Source organism: Trachypithecus francoisi, unplaced genomic scaffold, assembly GCF_009764315.1.
Source record: "Trachypithecus francoisi isolate TF-2019V2 unplaced genomic scaffold, Tfra_2.0 Lachesis_group5, whole genome shotgun sequence".
Classification (NCBI taxonomy): domain Eukaryota; kingdom Metazoa; phylum Chordata; class Mammalia; order Primates; family Cercopithecidae; genus Trachypithecus; species Trachypithecus francoisi.
In genome coordinates this window covers 98,580,758-98,604,667 of record NW_022681470.1, presented here as the reverse complement: position 1 = coordinate 98,604,667, position 23,910 = coordinate 98,580,758, and the positions used below count along the sequence as shown (strand labels likewise).

The following is a 23,910-nucleotide window of genomic DNA, read 5'->3' as shown; positions in this document are numbered from 1 at the left end:
TGTCTTTTTTTAGATAACAGGAGTTTTGGTTCTCATGTTTCTCTATATTTCCTTTTTTTCCTTCTTACTGTTACCTATAAACTGATTGCTCTAAGATTTTATGTTTGATTTATTTGAGGCCTAATATGTTGTTTTAGAATGTGACTCCACTGGTACCTGAGCTGTAGACCTCATTGTTGCCTCTTTGTAGAGGTTTCTCTGCAATGCACTTGTAGATAGGATACCAAAAAAGTAACTATTATTTATTATATTCTTGAGAGCTTACCATTTGCTCTATGGCATATTGCTGGTCCTCTGGTGCCATAAGTGAAACACTTGGAGGAGTTGTCGGTAGCCCCTTAACTACTACACTTTTTATTCTGTAGTTGCTGACTGATCCTGGCCTTTTTCAATATTAGCAGTATCAAGTAGTCTATCTTTCTACTCATTTCCCAGTATCTCTCTTTAGAAAAAAAAAAAAAATTCTGCGACTCCTATCAAACCTTCCAAAGTTCTTTTGATACCTTGGCTATCCCATTGCTTTTCCTGAGGGAAAAGAGTGAATATAATGTCTTCTTGGTCCCCTGGCCAGGCTATGGAACTAAAAAAAACCAGAGAGATTTGTGCCCTTTGTGTTTAGAGCATTGTAGGGTGATCAGAGGAGAGAGAGTGCTTGCCTTAAAACAGTTTGTAATTTGCCAGGCACTATGGCATGTGCCTGTAATCCCAGCTACTTGGGAAGCTGAGGCAAGAGGATCTCTTGAGCCGAGGAGTTGCAATTTAGAAGAGGCAGGGGTATCACAAAATATATATTTACGTATTATAAAATCTAAGTAGCAGTTTCATGTAAATTTTAGGGTTGGCTATAGAATTTCAGACTTATGTTGAATTTTGTTATATTTAAGGGGGAATGATTGAGCCACAGTATACACAGATCTGTACAGTGAAGATTATGTCACGACAGGGCATACTTTTTTTTTTTTTTTGAGGCTGAGTCTCACTCTGTTGCCCAGGCTGGAGTGCAGTAGCATAATCTCGGCTCACTGCAACCTCCACCTTCCAGGTTCAAGTGATTCTCCTGCCTCAGCCTCCTCAGTAGCTGGGATTACAGGCACATGCCACCATGCCCGGTTAATTTTTGTATTTTTAGTAGAGATGGGGTTTCACCATGTTGATCAGGTTGATCTCGAACTCCTGACCTCATGATCCGCCCGCCTCGGCCTCCCAAAGTGCTGCAATTACAGGCATGAGCCACTGCATCTGACCAGTAGGGCATACTTCTGTATGATTGCTGAGGGCATGCTGTGAATGAAGTGACTACATTGGGTGGGATTAATAAAAATGGCTTCTTGAAGGAGGTGTCTAGATAGCTTTGGGATACGGGTCCCATTTTTGGTCCATTCAAGTCCCCACCCCACACAATATATTATGGGAGAGTCCTTTTTCTTGAACTGTAGGAGTTCCAGGAAGCGCTCGCCCCTGGCCGAGGATATGTCCTTGCAAAACACGAGCCCTCCTAGTGAAGAGGGGATGTCACCCAAAGCCTACCACCGGTGTGTACATTTGCTTTTTCCCATTGTCCCTTCCAGTTGGCCACTCTCGGTCCTGTTAAATTCACCTTGCAAATTAGTCATCATATTTGAGTTTCCATTGTTTGATGAAAACAAAGTGTTAATGGGGATTACTGAAGAAGAAAGAGAAAGCCGGTGTCCTGGAAGAGCTTAGACTTAGTTGGGAAAATTATACTAACATTGAAATACTTAACACTTGGCAAACAGAATATCAACAGTGTAATTTAACCTAATATGAACCAAGCTCTTACATGATAAGAGAATGTGAAACAAAAAGTTTAATCAGAGTGGGATAAGGTTGTAATGAGGAAAACTTCTTGGAGGAGGTGAGTTTTAGGCAGGATTTGGAACAGGGGTTGTGGAAAAGTTGAGAGAAATCATAAATGTGGGCAGTAGCATTTGCAAAGACCTTAAGATGGGAACATTTATAAGAACATGGGAATGAAATTTGTTTGACTGGATTAGGAGAATGTTGAAGTTGGGTGAGATGGTCCACTTGGTGGAGAGGCTAGTAGACCCTGCTTCTGGCAGGTGGCTATTTGCAAGGTTATGTCATATTCCCCTGGGAATAGCCAGAAACTGCTGGTAGGGGCTAGGATAATTCTTCTCTTCTCCCCACGGGGAAGGATACAGCTTTTCTTTCATCTTGGGTTCCCTTAGGAGGTGTTTGGTGATGACTCTGAGATCTCTAAAGAATCATCAGGAGTAAAGAAGCGACGAATACCCCGTTTTGAGGAGGTGGAAGAAGAGCCAGAGGTGATCCCTGGGCCTCCATCAGAGAGCCCTGGCATGCTGACTAAGCTCCAGGTTAGTAATTAGGGACTGGAAGCAAAGTGGTTTTGTGAGTTGAAGAAGCAAAAGGTGCATGGGTCTGTATTTATTGTGATTTTTTTTTTTTTTTTTTTGAGATGGAGTTTTGCTCTTATCACCCAGGCTGGAGTGCAGTGGTGCGATCTCAGTTCACTGCAACCTCTGCCTCCCGGGTTCAAGTGATTGTCCTGTCTCAGCTTCCCAAGTAGCTGGGATTACAGGTACCCGCCACCAAGCCCGGCTAATTTTTGTATTTTTAGTAGAAACGGGGTTTCAACATCTTGGCCAGGCTGGTCTTGAACTCCTGATTTCAGGTGATGCGCTCGCCTCGGCCTCTCAAAGTGCTAGGATTACAGGAGTGAGCCACCGTGCCCGGCTTATTTTTTGTATTTCTTTTAGTAGAGACAGGGTTTCACCATGTTGGGTAGGCTGGTTTCGAACTTCTGACCTCAGGTCATCTGCCCACCTCGGCCTCCCAGAGTGCTGGGATTACAGGCGGGAGCCAGCGTGCCTCACCTTATTGTGATCTTGATTTAAATTAGTGTTTAGCATTTGAGGAAGCTTTTTTTTTTTTTTTTTTTTTGAGACGGAGTCTCGCTCTGTCACCCAGGCTGGAGTGCTGTGGCCGGATCTCAGCTCACTGCAAGCTCCGCCTCCCAGGTTCACGCCATTCTCCTGCCTCAGCCTCCCGGGTAGCTGGGACTACAGGCGCCGCCACGTCGTCCGGCTAGTTTTTTTTTGTAGTTTTTAGTAGAGACGGGGTTTCACCGTGTTAGCCAGGATGGTCTCGATCTCCTGACCTCGTGATCCGCCCGTCTCGGCCTCCCAAAGTGCTGGGATTACAGGCTTGAGCCACCGCGCCCGGCCAGCTTTTTTTTTTTTTTTTGAGATGGAGTTTCACTCTGTTGCCCATGCTGAAACGTAGTGGTGTGATCTCAGCTCACGGCAACCTCCACCTCCCAGGTTTAAGTGATTCTCCTGCCTCAGCCTCCGGACTAGCTGGGACTCCGTGCGCACACCACTACGCCTGGCTAATTTCTGTATTTTTAGTAGAAACGGTGTTTTGCCATGTTGGCCAGGCTGGTCTGGAACTCCTGGCCTCAAGTGATCTGCCACCTCAGCCACCCAAACGGCTGGGATTACAGGTGTGAGCCACCGCGCCAGGCCAGCATTTGGGAAAATTTTATTTCTTGCTTTATGTTTTAGCATTCTTTGATTTGACCAGGAGTATTCCAGGTAAGGGTATTGAAATTGCCATTTACTGTGGCAAGCAAGGTGTGTTATGTACGTTATTTGCCTAATTACCTACGTCACTGAGTCATTGAGAAAATTAAATGAAATGATTAGAACTCATCTCGATGACAGAGGAGAATTTCCAAACATAATGCAAAGAAGATATAATCCACTAATAAATAATTTTAAGTTGACTTTGTATTTTTTTTAACAGGAAATATTTGTGTTTTTTCAATTGATAGTGTTAAATAATTTTGATACCACATGAACAATAAATGTTTACCATTTAATATTTGAGGGGGGTAATAGAACATATACAGAAATATGGATGGGTGGATTTGCATATATGTGATATTTACAGAAGGAAAGAAATAGGTGGTTTTTTTTTTGGAGATGTCTCTCTCTGTCACTCAGGCTGGAGCACGGTGGTGCAATCTCGGTTCACTGCAGCCTCCGCCTCCCAGGTTCAAGTGATTCTCCTATCTCAGCCCCTCAAGTAGCTGGGACTATGGGCTTGTGCCACCATACATGGCTAATTTTGTATTTTTAGTAGAGATGGGGTTTCACCATGTTAACCAGACTGGTCTGGAACTCCTGACCTCAAGTGATCTGCCTCCCAAAGTGCTGGGATTACAGGCGTGAGCCACCATGTCTAGCCTGTTTTTGTTTTTCAGGCAAGGTCTCACTCTGTCCTCCAGCCTGGAGTTCAGTGGCAAGATCTTGGCTTACTGCAACCTCTGCCTCCCGGGCTTGAGTGAGTAGCTGGGACTACAGGCCACCAAGCCTGGCTGATTTTTGTATTTTTTGTAAAAGTGGAGTTTTGCCTCGTTGCCCAGGCTGGTCTTGAACTCCTGGGCTGAAACGATCCTCTTGCCTCTGCCTCCCAAAGTGCTGGACTTACAGGTGTGAGCTACCACACCCAGCTGATTATTTTCTTTTCTTTCTTTTTTTTTTTTCTTTTTGAGATGGAGTCTCGCTCTGTCACTTAGGCTGGAGTGTAGTGGCACGATCTCAACTCACTGCAACCTCCGCCTCCTGGGTTCACGCCATTCTCCTGCCTCAGTCTCCTGAGTAGCTGGGACTACAGGCATGTACTACCACGCCCAACTAATTTTTTGTATTTTTAGTAGAGACGGGGTTTCACCATGTTAGGATGGTCTCGATCTCCTGACCTTGTGATCCCCCCGCCTCGGCCTCCCAAAGTGCTGGGATTACAGGCATGAGCCACTATGCCTGGCCCGATGATGTTTTTTATGGAGAATAGGGATGGATGTATTCACAATATATCCTTTTGCAATTTTTCTTTTTTTTTTTGAGACGGAGTCTTGCTCTGTCACCCAGGCTGGAGTGCAATGGCGTGATCTCGGCTCACTGCAACCTCTGCCTTCTGGGTTCAAGCTATTCTTCTGCCTCAGCCCACCACCACGCCTGGCTAATTTTTTTGTATTTTTAGTAGAGGCGGGGTTTCACCATGTTGGTCAGGCTAGTCTTGTACTCCTGAGCTCGTGATCCGCCTGCCTTGGCCTCCCAAAGTGCTGGTATTACAGACGTGAGAGTCACCGGCCCGGCCTGTAATTTTTCATTTTATTATCTTGTTTCATTTTATTTTTTGAGACGGAGTCTCGCTCTTGCACTGTTGCCCAGGCTGGAGTGCAGTGGTGCAATCTCAGCTCACTGCAGCCTCCGCCTCTTGGATTCAAGCAGTTCTCCTATCTCAGCCTCCTAAGTAGCTGGGATTACAGGTGTGCATCACCATGCCCAGCTAATTTTTGTATTTTTAGTAGAGACTAAATTTAGTTTCACCATGTTGGGCAGGCTGGTCTCAAACAACTAACCTCGTGATCCACCTACCTCGACCTCCCAAAGTGCTGGGATTACAGGCGTGAGCCACTGCGCCCAGCACTGTAATTTTTTATTTTTTTATTTTCTTATTTATTTATTTAGAGATGGAGTCTCCCTCTCTTGCCCAGGCGGGAGTGCAGTGGCATGGTCTTGGCTAACTATAACCTCCACCTTCTGTGTTCAAGCAATTCTCCTGCCTCAGCCTCCTGAGTAGCTGGCATTACAGGCACCCACCACCACACCTGGCTAATTTTTGTATTTTTACTAGAGATGGTGTTTCACCATATTAGCCAGGCTGTTCTTCAGCTCCTGACCTCAAGTGATTCACCCACCTCAGCCTCTCAAAGTACTGGGATTATAGGCGTGAGCCACCATGCCTGACCCTTCTGTAATTTTTGAATTTTGAATATCACCTATTCAAGAAAAAATGTTAAAGACAAATTTTTAAAAATATCTGGAAGCTCTTTTTGCAAAATGCAAGAGGAGTTGTTTGACCATACCCTCAAAGCTTATCATTCTGAACTTCTTTAGGACAGAGGGGGTTTATAGAGACTAGGGAGCAGGTCTTTGCACCATCATCTCTTGTTTCTCAAACTAGTAGTTCAAGTACTAATACCATGATTTTTAAAAAATAATTAAGTATAGGCTGGGAGCAATGGCTCACGCCTTTCATCCCAATACTTTGGGAGGCCAAGGCAGGCAGATAAGGGGATTGAGACCATCCTGGCTAACAGGGTGAAACCCTGTCTCTACTAAAAATACAAAATCCATCCTGGCTAACAGGGTAAAACCCCGTCTCTACTAAAAATACAAAAAATTAGCCGAGTGTAGTGGTGGGCGCCTGTAGTCCCATCTACTTGGGAGGCTGAGGCAGGAGAATGGCGTGAACCCGGGAGGCAGAGCTTACAGTGAGCCAAGATCGCGCCACTGCACTCCAGCCTGGGCCACAGAGTGAGACTCTGTCTCAAAAATAAAAATAAAAAAATTAAGCATAATATTTTGTGTAGGTTCTGTTAGGTTTGCATGCATTATTTAAGTGGTTACAATAGACCTATAAGGTAGGTACTGTTTTTTTTTTTCCCTTTTAGATGCTTAGGAAGTTTAGAGACTAAGTTCCTTATCCAAGATAACAAAGGCATTAAGTATCAGAGTTAAGATTCAAACTCAGGTTTCTCTGACTCCAGAGTCTCAATCATCACACTGTATTGCTACCTAATATGCCAATCTTGCCTTAGGAACTTGGGTTGAAAAATTCCAGTGCACACTTTTATCTTGACTAAATTTTTTGCACTATGGTAGGCAGTATGTGGTATATTCAAAAAATTTTAAGTGTCTAGACCTGAGAGCCTTGTGTGTTTTTTTTTTTTTTTTTGAGACGGAGTCTCACTCTGTCGCCCAGGCTGGAGTGCAGTGGCCGGATCTCAGCTCACTGCAAGCTCCGCCTCCCGGGTTCTCGCCATTCTCCTGGCTCAGCCTCCGGAGTAGCTGGGACTACAGGCGCCCGCCACCGCGCCCGGCTAGTTTTTTGTATTTTTTTAGTAGAGACGGGGTTTCACCGTATTAGCCAGGATGGTCTCGATCTCCTGACCTCATGATCCGCCCGTCTTGGCCTCCCAAAGTGCTGGGATTACAGGCTTGAGCCACCGCGCCTGGCCTAGACCTGAGAGCCTTGTGTGTTTAAAAACCTGAATGAGAGAAGTAAAGAGGAGAAATTAACAGTTTTTCAATTTTTTTTCCTCGAGAGCAGATCAAACAGATGATGGAGGCAGCAACACGACAAATCGAGGAGAGGAAAAAACAGCTGAGCTTCATTAGCCCCCCTACACCTCAGGTATTGTGTCTAGATTACTCTGAAAACAATAGTCTTTGGCACAGAATTTCTTGCCATCCACTCAAAATGAGAGACCAGAAGAGGTGACTGCATGTTTCACTTCATAATCATCTACTACAGTCTACCATGATGTGTGTGTGTGTATCTGTGTGTATGCATGTGTATTTGTCTGCCTGTCTTAATGCCTCTGATTTCTTTTACTCTATCTCACAGCCAAAGACTCCTTCTTCTTCCCAACCAGAGCGACTTCCAATTGGCAACACTATTCAGCCCTCCCAGGCTGCCACTTTCATGAATGATGCCATTGAGAAGGCAAGGAAAGCAGCTGAACTACAAGCTCGAATCCAAGCCCAGCTGGCACTGAAGCCAGGACTCATCGGCAATGCCAACATGGTGGGCCTGGCTAATCTCCATGCCATGGGCATTGCTCCCCCGTGAGTGTCTATTTCATGGAATACCTTTTCATTTCTGAAGTTTGAGAAGCAATAAATACCTTTGAATGTTACTGATCTGCATGGGCGCAGTGCCTCAGGCCTGTAATCCTAGCACTTTGGGAGGCCGAGGTAGGTGGATCACCTGAGGTCAGGAGTCAGGAGTTTGAGACTAGCCTGACCAATATGATGAAACCCCATCTCCACTAAAAATACAAAAATTAGCTGATGGCCGGGCGCGGTGGCTCAAGCCTGTAATCCCAGCACTTTGGGAGGCCGAGACGGGCGGATCACGAGGTCAGGAGATCGAGACCATCCTGGCTAACCCGGTGAAACCCCGTCTCTACTAAAAAAATACAAAAAACTAGCTGGACGAGGTGGTGGGTGTCTGTAGTCCCAGCTACTCAGGAGGCTGAGGCAGGAGAATGGCGTAAACCCAGGAGGTGGAGCTTGCAGTGAGCGAGATCCAGCCACTGCACTCCAGCCTGGGTGACAGAGCCAGACTCCGTCTCAAAAAAAAAAAAAAAAAAAAAAAAAATTAGCTGGATGTGGTGGTGCATGCCTGTTATCCCAGCTACTTGGGAGGCTGAGGCAGGAGAATCACTTGAATCCAGGAGGCAGAGGTTGCAGTGAGCTGAGATCGTGCCACTGCATTCCAGCCTGGGTGACAGAGGGAGACTCTGGCTCAGAAACAACAACAACAACAAAATTACTGATCCTCTTTCTCCACAGAACTTAGATCATTTCTCACAGTTCCATATTTCTTATGTGTGATTGATTAACCAGTTGAATTTTTTCTCTTGGCTTCCCTGTTGTTGCAGGGTTTATTATCTTCTTATGATTGATATAACTGAGATTAAGGTTATTCTTCTGGGCCGGGCGCGGTGGCTCAAGCCTGTAATCCCAGCACTTTGGGAGGCCGAGACGGGCGGATCACGAGGTCAGGAGATCGAGACCATCCTGGCTAATACGGTGAAACCCCGTCTCTACTAAAAAATACAAAAAACTAGCCGGGCGACGAGGCGGGCGCCTGTAGTCCCAGCTACTCGGGAGGCTGAGGCAGGAGAATGGCGTGAACCCGGGAGGTGGAGCTTGCAGTGAGCTGAGAGCCGGCCACTGTACTCCAGCCTGGGCAGCAGAGCAAGACTCCGTCTCAAAAAAAAAAAAAAAAAAAAAAAAGGTTATTCTTCTGATATTGGAGCTCTGAATAGAGCCAGGTTTCCTTCCTGGTTTCAAACTCAGATTTATCCATTAAACACCGTTGTGTGAGATCAGATCTGAGGTTCCTCTGCAACTGGTCAAAGATGTTACACTTTTTTTTTTTTAGCATCTACAGTTGGTCTGGCATCCCATGACTGATGTAAGAATTCAGGGATAAAAAAGATAGGATTATAAATTCATATAATTTATAAACTCATTTCGTTTGGTTGTCCTGTATACTAAAATATCTACTTTGATATTTTTAATCAAGATGTTATTGGTAGGTCGTGGTGACTCACACTTGTAATCCCAGCGCTTTGGGAGGCTGAGACTGGCAGATTGCTTGAGCTCAGGAGTTCAAGACCAGCCTAGGCAACATGGCAAAACCCCATCTCTCTAAAAAATACAACAATTAGCCAAGCATGGTAGAGCATACCTGTAGTTCCAGCTGCTTAGGAGACTGAGGTGGGAGAATTTCTTTGAGCCTGGGAGGTTGAGGTTGCAATGAGCTGTGATTGTGGCACTGTACTTTAGCCTGGGCAACAGAGTGAGACCATGTCTCACAAAAAAGATGGTATTACTCACGGATGAGATTGTTCCCTAGAGTTATTTTATTGTCTTTTTTTTTTTTTGAGAGGGAGTCTCACTCTGTTGCCCAGGCTGGAGTGCAGTGGTGTGATCTCGGCTCCCTGCAACCTCCACTTCTTGGGTTCAAGGAATTCTACCTTAGCCTCCCAAGTAGCTGGGACTACAGGGGCCCGTCTAAATTTTGTATTTTTTGTAGAGATGGGGTTGCACTATGTTGCCAAGGCTGGTCTCGAACTCCTGGGCTCAAGCGATCCACCTGCCTCAGCCTCCCAAAGTGCTGGGATTACAGTGTGAGTCACCACGCCCATCCATCCAAATAACTCTTACAGAGAAGGCACTGCACCCTCAACTTCCTGGGCTCAAGTGACCCTTCTCAACCCCCTGAATAGCTGGGACCAAAGGTATATGCCACCATACCCAGCTAATTTTAAATTTTTTGTTGAGATGGGATCTCCTTGTGTTGCCCAGATTGGTCTCTAACTCCTGGGCTCAAGTGATCCCTCTGCCTTGGCCTCCCAAAATGCTGTAGTTCTAGGCTTGAGCCACCACACCTGGCTTTATTTTGTTTGTTTTTTGTTTGCCTTAATGTTCTATACAGGATTTATTTCTTTGCGGGCTATTTTTCAGGAAGGTGGAGTTAAAAGACCAAACGAAACCTACACCACTGATCCTGGATGAGCAAGGGCGCACTGTAGATGCAACAGGCAAGGAGATTGAGCTGACACACCGCATGCCTACTCTGAAAGCCAATATTCGTGCTGTGAAGAGGGAACAATTCAAGCAGCAACTAAAAGAAAAGCCATCAGAAGACATGGAATCCAATACCTTTTTTGATCCCCGAGTCTCCATTGCCCCTTCCCAGCGCCAGAGACGCACTTTTAAATTCCATGACAAGGGCAAATTTGAGAAGATTGCTCAGCGATTACGGACAAAGGTATCTGGCTTATAGTATAACACAGAATTTAGAAAAAGTTAAGAAGCTCACAGGAAAACATTGTTAAATCTCTGTGTTCTAGGAAATTAGATAAATAGGTCATGTAAAGCAGCAATCCTCAACCTTTTTGGCATCAGGGACTCATTTCATGGAAGACAATTTTTCCCCTGGAGTAAGGATGGTTTTGTGATGGTTCAAGCACATTACCTTTATTGTGTACTTTATCATTATTACTATTTTCGAGATGGAGTTTTGCTCTTGTTGCCCAGGCTGGAATGCAATGGCATGATCCCGACTTACTGCAACCTCTGCCTCTCAGGTTCAAGTGATTCTCCTTCCTCAGCCTCCCGAGTAGCTGGAATTACAGGCATGCACAACCACGCCTGACTTATTGTGTATTTTTGGTAGAGATGGGATTTCTCCATGTTAGTCAGGCTGGTCTTGAACTCCTGACGTCAGGTGATCTGCCCACCTTGTCCTCCCAAAGTGCTGGGATTACAGGCGTGAGCCACCACACCTGCCTTTTTTGGCAGGGGAGGGGGGACAGAGTCTTGCACTGTTACCTGGGCTGGAGTGCAGTGGTGCAATCTCAGCTCACTGCAACCTCCACCTCCTGGGTTCAAGCCATTCTCCTGCTTCAGCCTCCTGAGTAGCTGGGACTACAGGTGTGCGCCACCATGCCTGACTAATTTTTTGTATTTTTAGTAGAGACAGGGTTTCACTGTGTTGGCCTGGCTGGTCTTAAACTCCTGACCTTGTGGTCTGCCTGCCTTGACCTCCCAAAGTGCTGGGATTACAGGCGTGAGCCACTGTGCTGACTTCTATTATTATTTCATTTTAATATATGATGAAATAATTATATAACTCACCATAATCTAAAATCATTGGGAGCCTTGAGTTTGTTTTCCTGCTGAGACGGTCCCATCTGGGTGTGATAGGAGACAGTGACAGATCATCAGGCCTTAGATTCTCATAAGGAATGTGCAACACAGCCCCCTCGCACCCTCGCATGTGCAGTTCACAATAGGGTTCGCTCACCTATGAGAATCTAATGCCACCGCGGATCTGACAGGAGGTGGAGCTCAGACCATAATACAGGTCATAGGGAGCAATTGTAAGTACAGATGAAACTTTGTTGGTTTGCCTGCTGCTCACCTCCTGCTGTACAGCCCAGTTCCTAAAAGGCCACAGACTGGTGGGTTGGGGATCCCTGATTTAAAGCAGTGAACAATTTGAAAATATGCCGGACGAGGTGGCTCAAGCCTGTAATCCCAGCGCTGTGGGAGGCCGAGGTGGGTGTATCACAAGGTCAGGTGCTCGAGACCAGCCTGCCCAACATGGTGAAACCCTGTCTCTACTAAAAATACAAAAATTACCGAGCGTGGTGGCGGGCGCCTGTAATCCTAACTACTTAGGAGGCTGAGGCAGGAGAATCACTTGAAATTGGAAGGTGGAGGTTGCAGTGAGCCGAGATCGCACTACTACACTCCTGCCTGAGCGAAAGAGCGAAACTCCGTCTCAGAAAAGAAATTTTAAGCAGATTTTACTTCCTAATTAGTTTCTACATAAGTGGAAATATTATTAAATTGAGTTTGAAAATTCTTCACATACAACTAAGTGGAGGGAAACAATTTGAAACATTCTGACTGACTGAGGAAGACTTGCCTGGAGTTAAAATTTCCTGCAGACAGTACACCTGGAGAGTTGAATTGATTGTATATTGAATGACCTTTGTCTTCTTTTTATCCTCTCAAAGTGAGGTTTTCATAAAATTCTATTTCTGTGTATTTACTGTAGGTATATACTGTGGAGTGAAGGGAGAGGGTGAAGGTGAGGATCTATGTAAATGAACTAAATAAATGATAAAATAAAGCAGAACAACTCCTTTCTAAACTTTCAGAATGAACTTGTTGCATTAGGTGTAAAGAGTTCAAAGGGGAAATGTTTTAAAATTTGGGATTATTGGCCAGGCGTTGTGACTCACGCCTAAAATCCCAGCACTTTGGGAGGCCGAGGTGGGCGGATCACGAGGTCAGGAAATTGAGACCATCCTGGCTAACACGGTGAAACCCCTTCTCTACTAAAAATACAAAATAATTAGCCAGGCGTGATGGCGGACGCCTATAGTCCCAGCTACTCGGGAGGCTGAGGCAGGAGAATGGCGTGAACCTGGGAGGTAGAGCTTACAGTGAGCCAAGATGGCACCACTGCACTCCAGCCTGGGTGACAGAGCCAGACTCCGTCTCAAAAAAAAAAAAAAAAAATTGGGAATCTGGCCCCGCGCAGTGGCTCATGCCTGTAATCCCAGCACTTTGGGAGGCCGAGGCAGGTAGATCACCTGAGGTCGGGAGTTTGAGACCAGGCTGACCAACATGGAGAAACCCTGTCTTTACTAAAAATACAAAATTAGCTGGGGTTGGGGGCCAATGCCTGTAATCCCAGCTACTCCGGAGGCATAGGCAGGAGAATGGCTTGAACCTGGGAGGCGGAGGTTGCTGTTAGCCAAGACCATGCCATTGTACTCCAGCCTGGGCAACAGAACGAAACTCCATCTCAAAAAAAAAAAAAAAAAAAATTTGAGATCCTACAAATTCTGTTTGCTGTGATTCCAATTTATCTTTCTGTCTTGGATTATCTTGTTTTTAGGCTCAACTGGAGAAGCTGCAGGCAGAGATTTCACAAGCAGCTCGAAAAACAGGCATCCATACTTCGACTAGGCTTGCCCTCATTGCTCCTAAGAAGGAGCTAAAGGAAGGAGATATTCCTGAAATTGAGTGGTGGGACTCTTACATAATTCCCAATGGCTTTGATCTGTGAGTTTGTTTTAGTACCTTTTTAAAAAAAAAAAAGTTTTTAATCAGCTGAGTTTAAGATTCAAGTTAATACCTTTTAGTAAAGCTAGAGGGAAGGATGGTACTCATTCATTAATTAAAATTTTAAAATCCAAGAAAGATAACTAACTGTACACAAGCTCCTGTGTTTTTTGTTTTGTTTTGTTTTGTTTATTTTGAGAGGGAATCTTGCTCTGTCACCCAGGCTAGAATACAGTGTCACGATCTCAGCTCACTGCAACCTCCACCTCCCGGGTTCAAGAGATTCTCCTTGAACCTCAGCCTCCCGAGTAGCTGGGACTACAGGTGTGCACCACCACGCCTGTCTGCTTTTTGTATTTTTGGTAGAGAGAGGGTTTTGCCATGTTGGCCAGGCAGGTCTCAAACTCCTGACCTCAGGTGATCTGCCTGCCTTAGCCTCCCAAAGTGTTGGGATTACAGGCATGAGCCACTGCACCAGGCCAAGCTCCTGCATTTGTAAGTGATGTATCATATAGGCTGTTTTTAGCTTTTGGGGTTAATGTAGGATAACCAGGGACACAAATAATCTACAAAAGCAAAGTCTGTAATTATTTTTGCTCTGTTACACATTGTTGCCTGTTTTTAGCATTATTTTCCTTAATTACATTCTTTTGCTACATATTATGGGTGTTTACATTTCCTAAAGATCTCATTGTGATAGAGCAAGGATTATTAGTTGGTAGGTGAGATAATTGTAAATATATCTTATAAGGCTGGGCTTGGTGGCTGACACCTGTTATTTCCAGCACTTTTGGAGGCTGAGGGCTGAAGGATTGCTTGAGCCCAGGAGTTAAAGACCAGCTTGGGCAATATGGTGAGACCTCATTTCTACAAAAATTAAAAAAGAAAAAAAAAGTAGCTGGGCATGGTGGCTTGGCTACCCAGGAGGCTGATGGGAGAGAATCACTTGAGCCCAGGAGTGTCTGTGCTGCAGTTAGCTATGATCATGACCACTGCACTCTAGCCTGGACAACAGAGTGAAACTCTATCTCAAAAAAAAAAAAAAAAAAGGATATAAGACACATTTGAGGAGCTTTAAATATATCTGCGCCATCATTCTTTTTTTTTTTTTTTTCTGTCTGAGACAGAGTTTCGCTCTTGTTGCCCAGACTAGAGTGCAATGGCGCGATCTTGGCTCATTGCAACCTCCGCCTGGCAGGTTCAAGTGATTCTCCTGCCTCAGCCTCCCAAGTAGCTGAGATTACAGGCATGCGCCACCACGCCTGGCTAATATTTTGTGTTTTTAGTAGAGATGGGTTTCTCCATGTTGGTCAGACTAGTCTTGAACTCTCGACCTCAGGTGATCCACCCGCCTCAGCCTCCCAAAGTGCTGGGATTACAGGCACGAGTCACTACGCCCGGTGTTTTTTGTTTGTTTGTTTGTTTTTTAATTAATTTATTTATTTATTTATTTTTTATTTTTTTGAGACAGAGTCTCGCTCTGTCGCCCAGGCTGGAGTGCAGCGGCCGGATCTCAGCTCACTGCAAGCTCCGCCTCCCGGGTTTACGCCATTCTCCTGCCTCAGCCTCCCGAGTAGCTGGAACTATAGGCACCCACCACCACGCCCGGCTAGTTTTTTGTATTTTTTTAGTAGAGACGGGGTTTCACCATGTTAGCCAGGATGGTCTCCATCTCCTGACGTGATCCACCCGTCTCGGCCTCCCAAAGTGCTGGGATTACAGGCTTGAGCCACCGCGCCCGGCCTGTTTTTGTTTTTTTAAAGACAGAGTCTCACTCTGTTGTCTGAGCTGGGAGTGCAGTGACACGATCTCGGCTCACTGCAACCTCTGTCTCCTGGGTTGAAGCGATTCTCCTGGCTCAGCCTCCTGAGTATCCAGTACTACAGGCAAATACCACCACAGCTGGCCAGTTTTTATATATTTTTTTTTTTTTTTTTGAGGCGGAGTCTCGCTCTGTCGCCCGGACTAGACTGCAGTGGCCAGATCTCAGCTCACTGCAAGCTCCGCCTCCCGGGTTTACGCCATTCTCCTGCCTCAGCCTCCCGAGTAGCTGGGACTACAGGCGCCCACCACCTCGCCCGGCTAGTTTTTGTATTTTTAGTAGAGACGGGGTTTCACCGTGTTAGCCAGGATGGTCTCGATCTCCTGACCTCGTGATCTGCCCGTCTCGGCCTCCCAAAGTGCTGGGATTACAGGCTTGAGCCACCGCGCCCGGCCAGTTTTTATATTTTTAGTAGAGAAAGGTTTCACTGTTTGGCCAAGCTGGTCTCAAACTCCTGACCTTAGGTAATCCACCTGCCTCGGTGTCCCAAAGTGCTGGGATTATAGACATAAGCCACTGCGCCTGGCCTTGCTCCATCATTCTGATACATGGCTTTAGTAGATTTTATCTTAGCCTTTCCTTGCCCATTCTTTGTCAGCCACTGTTCCAGGGACTTATTATCACTAATGAGGGAACATAGCGTCTATCAGCTGTGGCATGGTAGAATAAAGGTTGGGAATGACTCCTGTGGAGAGTGTGTTCAAACATAGAGGGACTCAGTTTTCTCATCGTAAAAATTATGTGTAATTTAATTATATATTTTAGGTACGTAAATGCTATTTTAGGTATATCAAGCACAAGAACCCATTATGGAGAATGGATTTTTTCATTGTATTTCTGAGACTCCTCTCTTAGAATCATCTCTATCCACATATCGCGTTTTCTTTCCTTCCTACAATTTTAGTACAGAGGAAAATCCCAAGAGAGAAGATTATTTTGGAATCACAAATCTTGTTGAACATCCAGCCCAGCTCAATCCTCCAGGTAATGTATAAATTCCTGAATCAAGTCTCTATAGCAGCATTATCCACTGGAAATTTACAGTGATGAACATGTTCTGTATCTGTGCTGTTCAGTACAGTAGCCACTATCCATGTGTAATTCTTTTTTTTTTTTTTTTTTTTTTTTTTGTTGAGACGGAGTCTCGCTCTGTCTCCCAGGCTGGAGTGCAGTGGCCGGATCTCAGCTCACTGCAAGCTCCGCCTCCCGGGTTTACGCCATTCTCTCGCCTCAGCCTCCCGAGTAGCTGGGACTACAGGCGCCCGCCATCTCGCCCGGCTAATTTTTCGTATTTTTTTAGTAGAGACGGGGTTTCACCGTGTTAGCCAGGATGGTCTCGATCTCCTGACCTCGTGATCCGCCCGTCTCGGCCTCCCAAAGTGCTGGGATTACAGGCTTGAGCCACCGCGCCCGGCCAATTCTTTTTTTTTAATTCAGTTTTTTTCCTAACAATAGTTTGTAGTTTGACCAGTGAACATACATTTTAAGTGCATATTCCTGTGCTTAGAATTTCATGAGACAGCCAAGCATGGTGGCTTATGCCTCTAATCCAAACACTTTGGGAGGCCAAGGCAGGAGGATCGCTTGAGGCCAAGAATTCAAGACCAGTCTGGGCAACACAGTGAGACCTATCTCAAGGAAAAAAAGTTTGGCTGGGTATGGTGGCTCATGAGTATAATCACTGCACTTTGGGAGGCTGAGGTGGGCAGATTGCTTGAGCTCAGGAGTTCCAGATCTGGGCAACATAGCAAAACCCCATCTCTACAAAAAATAAAATCAGGCGGACATGGTGGTGTGCATCTGTAGTCCCAGCCTCTTGGGAGGCTGAGGTGTGGAGGATGGCTTGAGCCTGGGAGGTAGAAGTTGCAGTGAGCTGAGATGGCGCTGCTGCACTCCAGCCTGGGTGATACTGCCAGACCTTGTCTCAATAAAAAAAAAGAACCCCAAAAATTTCATGAAGCTTTACATTTACAGTTCCCTGGTTGTTCCTAGGAAGCAGCCCTCAGCTTGCTCCTTTTATAGAACCACATGTTGTCGTGGCATCCACAGTTAAATGCAAATGCAAGAGCTAAACTCTTGGGTTGGTGTGTTACTAGATGCGATATGCTCCACTACCCACTGTGAGGGATGCTAACTCCAAAGGACTTTTTGTTAGTTTCCCAAAGTTGAAACTAGGAAACAAAGTTGCTTTGTTTTTTTTTTTTTTTTTGAGATGGAGTTTCACTTTTGTCACCCAGGCTGGAGTGCAATGGCGCGATCTCCATTCACTCATTCACTATAACCTTCACTCCCCCGCCGGGTTTAAGCGATTCTCCTGCCTCAGCCTCCCAAGTAGCTGGGAGTATAGGTTCCCACCACCACACCTGGCTAGTTTTTGTACTTTTAGTAGAGACAGGGTTTTGTCATGTTGGTCATGCTGGTCTTGAACTCCTGACCTCAAGTTATCCTCCCACCTCAGCCTCCCAAAGTGCTGGGTTTACAGGCGTGAGCCACCGCACCTGGCACTAATTTTGTTTTCTACATTTGCCAGGGATCATTGAATGAGGGGGTTTAACAGCTTAAAGGAAAACAACTAAGAACACTACTTAAGAAAGAGGCTGGCCGGGCGCGGTGGCTCAAGCCTGTAATCCCAGCACTTTGGGAGGCCAAGGTGGGCGGATCATGAGGTCAGGAAATTGAGACCTCTGGCTAACAAGGTGAAACTCCGTCTCTACTAAAAATACAAAAATTAACCAGGCGTGGTGGTGGGTGCCTGTAGTCCCAGCTACTCGGGAGGCTGAGGCAGGAGAATGGCATGAACCCGGGAGGCAGAGCGTGCAGTGATCCGAGATTGCGCCACTGTACCCCAGTCTGGGCAACAGAGCGAGACTCCATCTCCAAAAAAAAAAAAAAAAAAAAAGATAAGAATGTTTTTTAAAAACATACTGCCGGGCACCAGGCCTGAACTGATTTTAATCTTACTGATCCCTTATTAACGAGTTTTCTCCATTTTCTATTTAAAGTTTATATATATATATACACACACACACAGACACACACACATATTTTTTTTGAGATGGAGTCTTGCTCTATCACCAGGCTAGAGTGCAGTGGTGCAATCTCAGCTCACTGCAACCTCCGCCTCCTGGATTCAAGTGATTCTCCTGCCTCAGCCTCCCGAGTAGCTGGGACTACAGGCATGTGCCACCGTGCCCAGCTAATATTTGTATTTTTAGTGGAGTCGGGGTTTCACCATGTTGGCTAGGCTGGTCTCGATCTCTTGACCTTGTGATCTGCCCGCCTCTGCCTCCCAGAGTGCTGGTATTACAGGCATGAGCCACTGTACCTGGCCTCAATATATTTTTTACATACAATGTTTATAATAGAGTTGGGTCTCACTTGGTTGTCCAGGCTGGTCTGGAACTCTTGGGCTCAAGCAATCCTCCCACCTTGGCCTACCAAAGTGCTAGAATTACAGGCATAAGCCACTGCGTCCAGCCTAAAGTTTCTTTTAATGATATTGATATTTATGTAGGTCTCTTTAATATTCTTACTGCTGTCCAGGCATGGTGGCTCATGCCTGGCCAACATGGTGAAACCCCGTCTCTACTAAAAATATAAACATTAGTCAGGCATGGTGATGTGTGCCTGTAATCCTAGCTACTCGGGAGGCTGAGGCAGGAGAATTACTTGAACCCAGGAGGCAGAGGCTGCAGTGAGCCGAGATTGCACCATTGCACTCTAGCCTGGGTGACAGAGTGGGGGGAATAATATATATATATATATATATATATATATATAATTTTCTTATTGCTGTGGTATACTAATCTCTGCCCTGACAGTTGACAATGACACACCAGTTACTCTGGGAGTATATCTTACCAAGAAGGAACAGAAAAAACTTCGGAGACAAACAAGGAGGGAAGCACAGAAGGAACTACAAGAAAAAGTCAGGCTGGGCCTGATGCCTCCTCCAGAACCCAAAGGTACATCTCTTAGTGGCCTCTGCTGTTAAAAAGAGTGGCAAGTTTATGTCTTAACTCTATGTTTGAGTGATTTCTGTTTCTAAGAAACATTCTTGGGGTCTTTTTTCTCCAAGTGTTCTACCATCTTTTCATATTAAGATAGGTCAACACATTCATTATAGAGGCCATTTAAGGCTTATTTTTAAGCATACTGATCATACAACACTCTGGTTTTCCTGGAAGAATACAGGTCTTGAAAATTCATGGAGATAGTAGTTGCAGTATTTGCATAGACTTTTTATGTACATAATTCTTAATGTTTTAATTTTTACAATGAAAGTGCAGGATAAAGAACTTGCGGCCGGGCGCGGTGGCTCAAGCCTGTAATCCCAGCACTTTGGGAGGCCGAGGCGGGCGGATCACGAGGTCAGGAGATCGAGACCATCTTGGCTAACATGGTGAAACCCCGTCTCTACTAAAAATACAAAAAATTAGCCGGGTGTGGTGGCGGGCGCCTGTAGTCCCAGCTACTCGGAGGCTGAGGCGGGAGAATGGCATGAACCTGGGAGGCGGAGCTTGCAGTGAGCAGAGATCGCGCCACTGCACTCCAGCCTGGGCAACACAGCCAGGCTCCATCTCAAAAAAAAAAAAAAAGAACTTGCTCCAGTAGTTACAATCTCGTTCAGCAATATTTTGACTGAGGACTGTTATGTATAAGCTCTTTCACTAGATGCTATGATAAGTACCAATCTTCAACTTAATTGTGTGAACTTCTGCAAATGCTGAAGTGATTGGGTGAGATTTTCAAGGTAGTAGTTATAGGAGGAAGTGAGTTTAGAAGCAGAGATTTGAAATAGGTAAATAATATGAATTGGTGTAGAAGAGAGTTATCTGGAGAAGTGACTTCAAAGATTGACTGTTATCCTGTCTTCACTGCAGTGAGAATTTCTAATTTGATGCGAGTATTAGGAACAGAAGCTGTTCAAGACCCCACGAAGGTAGAAGCCCATGTCAGAGCTCAGATGGCAAAAAGACAGAAGTAAGTGCCATGGGATTGGGTGGAAACCCCGGGCAAGGACCTTTCCCAAACTCTTCTGGGGGATCCATATTTGGAGGGAGGAGAGAGTTCTCCGTTGCTCTCTCTTTCCCTCAGCCCTGCCTCTGATCTTCAATGCCTTTCTCACTTGTGGATGTCCTTCCTGTCACGACAGAGCGCATGAAGAGGCCAACGCTGCCCGAAAACTCACAGCAGAACAGAGAAAGGTCAAGAAAATTAAAAAGCTTAAAGAAGACATTTCACAGGGGGTACACATATCTGTATATAGGTAGGTGTCCATACTGGGCTGACCTTCACCTTAGAATTACTAAAACATTTTCCAAGTGCTTAAGGCAGAATCACTGTGGCCTCAAAGCATACCTGACACCAGTTCCTACTCTCTTTTAATGACCCTAGTGTGGATCAAGAGCTAGTAAATCTTGTAAAATAGCGAGGGTTAATGACTTATGTTTATGGTTATGCAAGTCTTCCCTCTGAAGTCCTCTTTTTTTACCAGAATATTAGTTCTGAAAAAATGAACAAATCAATATACTTGTTCAGGCCAAGATATGAACCAGAGATTGTATGTCCTTTGAGGACTATAAAATATCATCCTATTTCTTTTTTTTTTTTCATCTTTTTTTTTTAAATGATCTGAGTTTGCTTCCAACATCCATGGAAGCATTACAAATTTTCTTTCCTCAGTAGTCATATCCTTACCCTGATGTATTGCTGTGTTTCATCCTCACTCCAAAATGCATTTTATATGTTGTAAATATTTTTCTACCTTCGTGTTGATTTAATGTTTTTATTTTTTTATATGAGTACATGTTTATATTCTATTTTTAAAATGTGCTTATTTCTGTTAACTAGTTCTTTATTATAAAAGTACATTATTACAAAAGTAGTGAATGTTTATTAAGATTTAAAAAATTGTCTGACAATACAGAAGAACACTTACTCAGAATGTCTCCTTTCTTTTCTCTGATTCCTTAGAATCACTCTCTTTAGGTAATTGCTATTAACAGTTTTTCACATATCCCCCTAGAAAATTTTCTTTTTTTTTTTTTTTTTTGAGACGGAGTTTCGCTCTGTCGCCCAGGCTGGAGTGCAGTGGCCGGATCTCAGCTCACTGCAAGCTCCGCCTCCCAGGTTTATGCCATTCTCCTGCCTCAGCCTCCCGAGTAGCTGGGACTACAGGCACCCACCACCTTGCCCGGCTAGTTTTTTTTTTTGTATTTTTTAGTAGAGACGGGGTTTCACCATCTTAGCCAGGATGGTCTCGATCTCCTGACCTCGTGATCCGCCCGTCTCGGCCTCCCAAAGTGCTGGGATTACAGGCTTGAGCCACTGCACCCGGCCAAAAATTTTCATGCCTATATAGTGATCCTATATATATTTCATTTGTTTATTTATTTATTTATTTATTTGAGACGGAGTTTCAGTGTTGTTGCCCAGGCAGGAGTGCAATGGCACAATCTCGGCACACTGCAGCCTCTGCCTCCCAGGTTCAAGCGATTCTCCTGCCTCAGCCTCCTGAGTAGCTAGGATTATAGGCATGCACCCCCACGCCTGGCTAATTTTTGTGTTTTTAGTAGAGATGGGGTTTCACCATGTTGGCCAGGCTGGTCTCGAACTCCTGACCTTGTGATCTGCCCACTTTGGCCTCCCAAAGTGCTGGGATTACAGGTGTGAGCCACTGCGCCCAGCCGAGTAATCCTATATTATGAAGGTCTAAGGGTCTAGAGGACAAAAAGTCTGTAGGTCTTTACATTGTCAAGAACAATGAGATTATAAGCATTTTTGGATAATAGTAAATACCTCTCCCTGATTCTTAGAATAAACTTTGGTTACCTGCTATTGTGTAATGTAAAGTGCTAGACTTTGAAGAAATATAAGAGTGTGAAAATATTTCTAGACTCATCAACTCTACCTTTTAAGCATTCATCTATTTGTTTACTCCAGAGGCCTTTGTTTATAGAGAGGAAACCATTTGGGATTCATCTCTACTTGCCACTCCATTCAGGCAGCTGCTGATGCTAAAATGGAAGACATAACTAAACTTTCCCTTCTCCAGAGTTCGAAATTTGAGCAACCCAGCCAAGAAGTTCAAGATTGAAGCCAATGCTGGGCAACTGTACCTGACAGGGGTGGTGGTACTGCACAAGGATGTCAACGTGGTAGTAGTGGAAGGGGGTGAGTCTGAAAAACTTGAGGGAGACTGTCCCCAGACAACCCTGGGCTTAGAGTGATTAGCATTGTGGGGAGAAAGGAGAAAAAGATAGTATTTTAGTGCCATACCTGATATAATATGCTAGGTTATTGCTTCTGTGTTTATTGGAATAGAAGGCCCTAAGATGTGGTCCTGGGATTGCTTCAACTACCACATTAAAGTCTGAGCTCAGAGGTTCTTTCTAACCCATCATCTTCCACAGTTCTGGCAAAATTCTTCTTCTCTGTTTCCAGGCCCCAAGGCCCAGAAGAAATTTAAGCGTCTTATGCTGCATCGGATAAAGTGGGATGAACAGACATCTAACACGAAGGGAGATGGTGAATGGGGGTTAGAGGGGATTAAGTGGGAGAGCTGTGGGAGGTGGGGATGGTGCATCTGTCCACTCATTTTATTCTCTCCCTGTGACACTCTTGCTAACACTAGATAGTGTTCAGGAATTTAAGAAAGACCCATTTAGACTTTAAGCCTCCTAGACATTCATATAATATTTACTATATTATTATATGCATGAATGGTAAAGCTTTTTTTTTTTTTTTGCCTATCATTTAAGGCTTTTCTACCCGCTGGTTTCTGTGTCTATCCTGGATCTGAATTTATTCAGTATTTGAAAATTCAGCAAGCAGCTAGGCATGGTGGCTCCTGCCTGTAATCCTAGCACTTTGGGAGACTGAGGCGGGCAGATTGCCTGAGGCCGGCAGATTGCCTGAGGCCAGGAGTTCGAGACCAGCCTGGGCAAACAACGTGGTGAAACCCCATCTCTACAAAAAGTACAAAAATTTGCTGGGTGTGGTGGCACATACCTGTATTCCCAGCTACTCAGGAAGCTGAGGTGGGAGGATCACTTGAGCTTGGGGAGGTCAAGGCTGCAGTAAGCTGTGATTATGCCACTGCAGTCCAGCCTCAGGGACAGAATGAGACCCTGTCTCAAAAAAAAAAAAGAAAAAGCAAATCCAGTAAGCTATACATTCATGTGTACAGTGTCTATGTTATATTATTATTTGATTTTTTTTTTTTTAAGGATTGAAGGCAAAAAGATTTTCAGGTCAAAAAAGCTCTGCTTTGATCAAACTACTTTTTCTTTTGCCTGTTATATATGTATACATACACATATACATATACGTATACATGTACATGCTCACACATATGCACCTCAACTTATGATGGGGTTAGTTCCAATAAACCTAAGATAAGTTGAAAATATCGTTAAGTCAAAGATGCATTTAAGGCCAAGCAGTGGCTCACACCTATAATCCCAGCACTTTCGGAGGCCGAGGAAAGCAGATCATTTGAGGTCTGGAGTTTGTAACCAGCCTGGCCAACATGGTGAAACCCCATCTCTACTAAAAACACAAAAATTCGGGGCGTGGTGGTGGGCCTCTGTAATCCCAGCTACTCAGGAGGCTGAGGCAGGAGAATCGCTTGAACCTGGGAGGCGGAGGTTGCAGTAATCCGTGATCGCACCACTGCACTCCAGCCTAGGCGACAGAGTGAGACTCCATCTCAAAAAAAAAAAAAAAAAAAAAAAAAAAATGCATTTAATACATCTGATCTTTAGGACATCATAACTTAGCCTAGTCTTCCTTATAGTTTCTCAGAATACTTAGATTAGCCTACAGCTGGGCAAAATCATCTTACACAAAGCC

General features: G+C 44.8%; 1 protein-coding gene across 4 annotated transcripts in view; it reads left to right on the top strand.

The window, feature by feature from the left end:
• PRPF3 (pre-mRNA processing factor 3) overlaps positions 1 to 23,910 on the top strand; it is a 34,909-nt gene that overhangs the window by 4,942 nt on the left and 6,057 nt on the right. For 2 of the 4 annotated variants that reach the window (XM_033198259.1, XM_033198260.1), the window contains exons 4-14: positions 2,211 to 2,357; positions 7,183 to 7,266; positions 7,480 to 7,700; positions 10,113 to 10,419; positions 13,066 to 13,232; positions 15,959 to 16,038; positions 18,876 to 19,019; positions 19,938 to 20,037; positions 20,210 to 20,323; positions 22,112 to 22,230; positions 22,501 to 22,584. In XM_033198259.1, coding sequence (XP_033054150.1) covers positions 2,211 to 2,357; positions 7,183 to 7,266; positions 7,480 to 7,700; positions 10,113 to 10,419; positions 13,066 to 13,232; positions 15,959 to 16,038; positions 18,876 to 19,019; positions 19,938 to 20,037; positions 20,210 to 20,323; positions 22,112 to 22,230; positions 22,501 to 22,584 — 1,567 coding nt within the window. Of the gene's footprint in view, positions 1 to 1,436; positions 1,533 to 2,210; positions 2,358 to 7,182; positions 7,267 to 7,479; positions 7,701 to 10,112; positions 10,420 to 13,065; positions 13,233 to 15,958; positions 16,039 to 18,875; positions 19,020 to 19,937; positions 20,038 to 20,209; positions 20,324 to 21,999; positions 22,231 to 22,500; positions 22,585 to 23,910 lie in introns of those variants that run through there. The other 2 variants (XM_033198261.1, XR_004434083.1) reach the window with 2 other exon arrangements.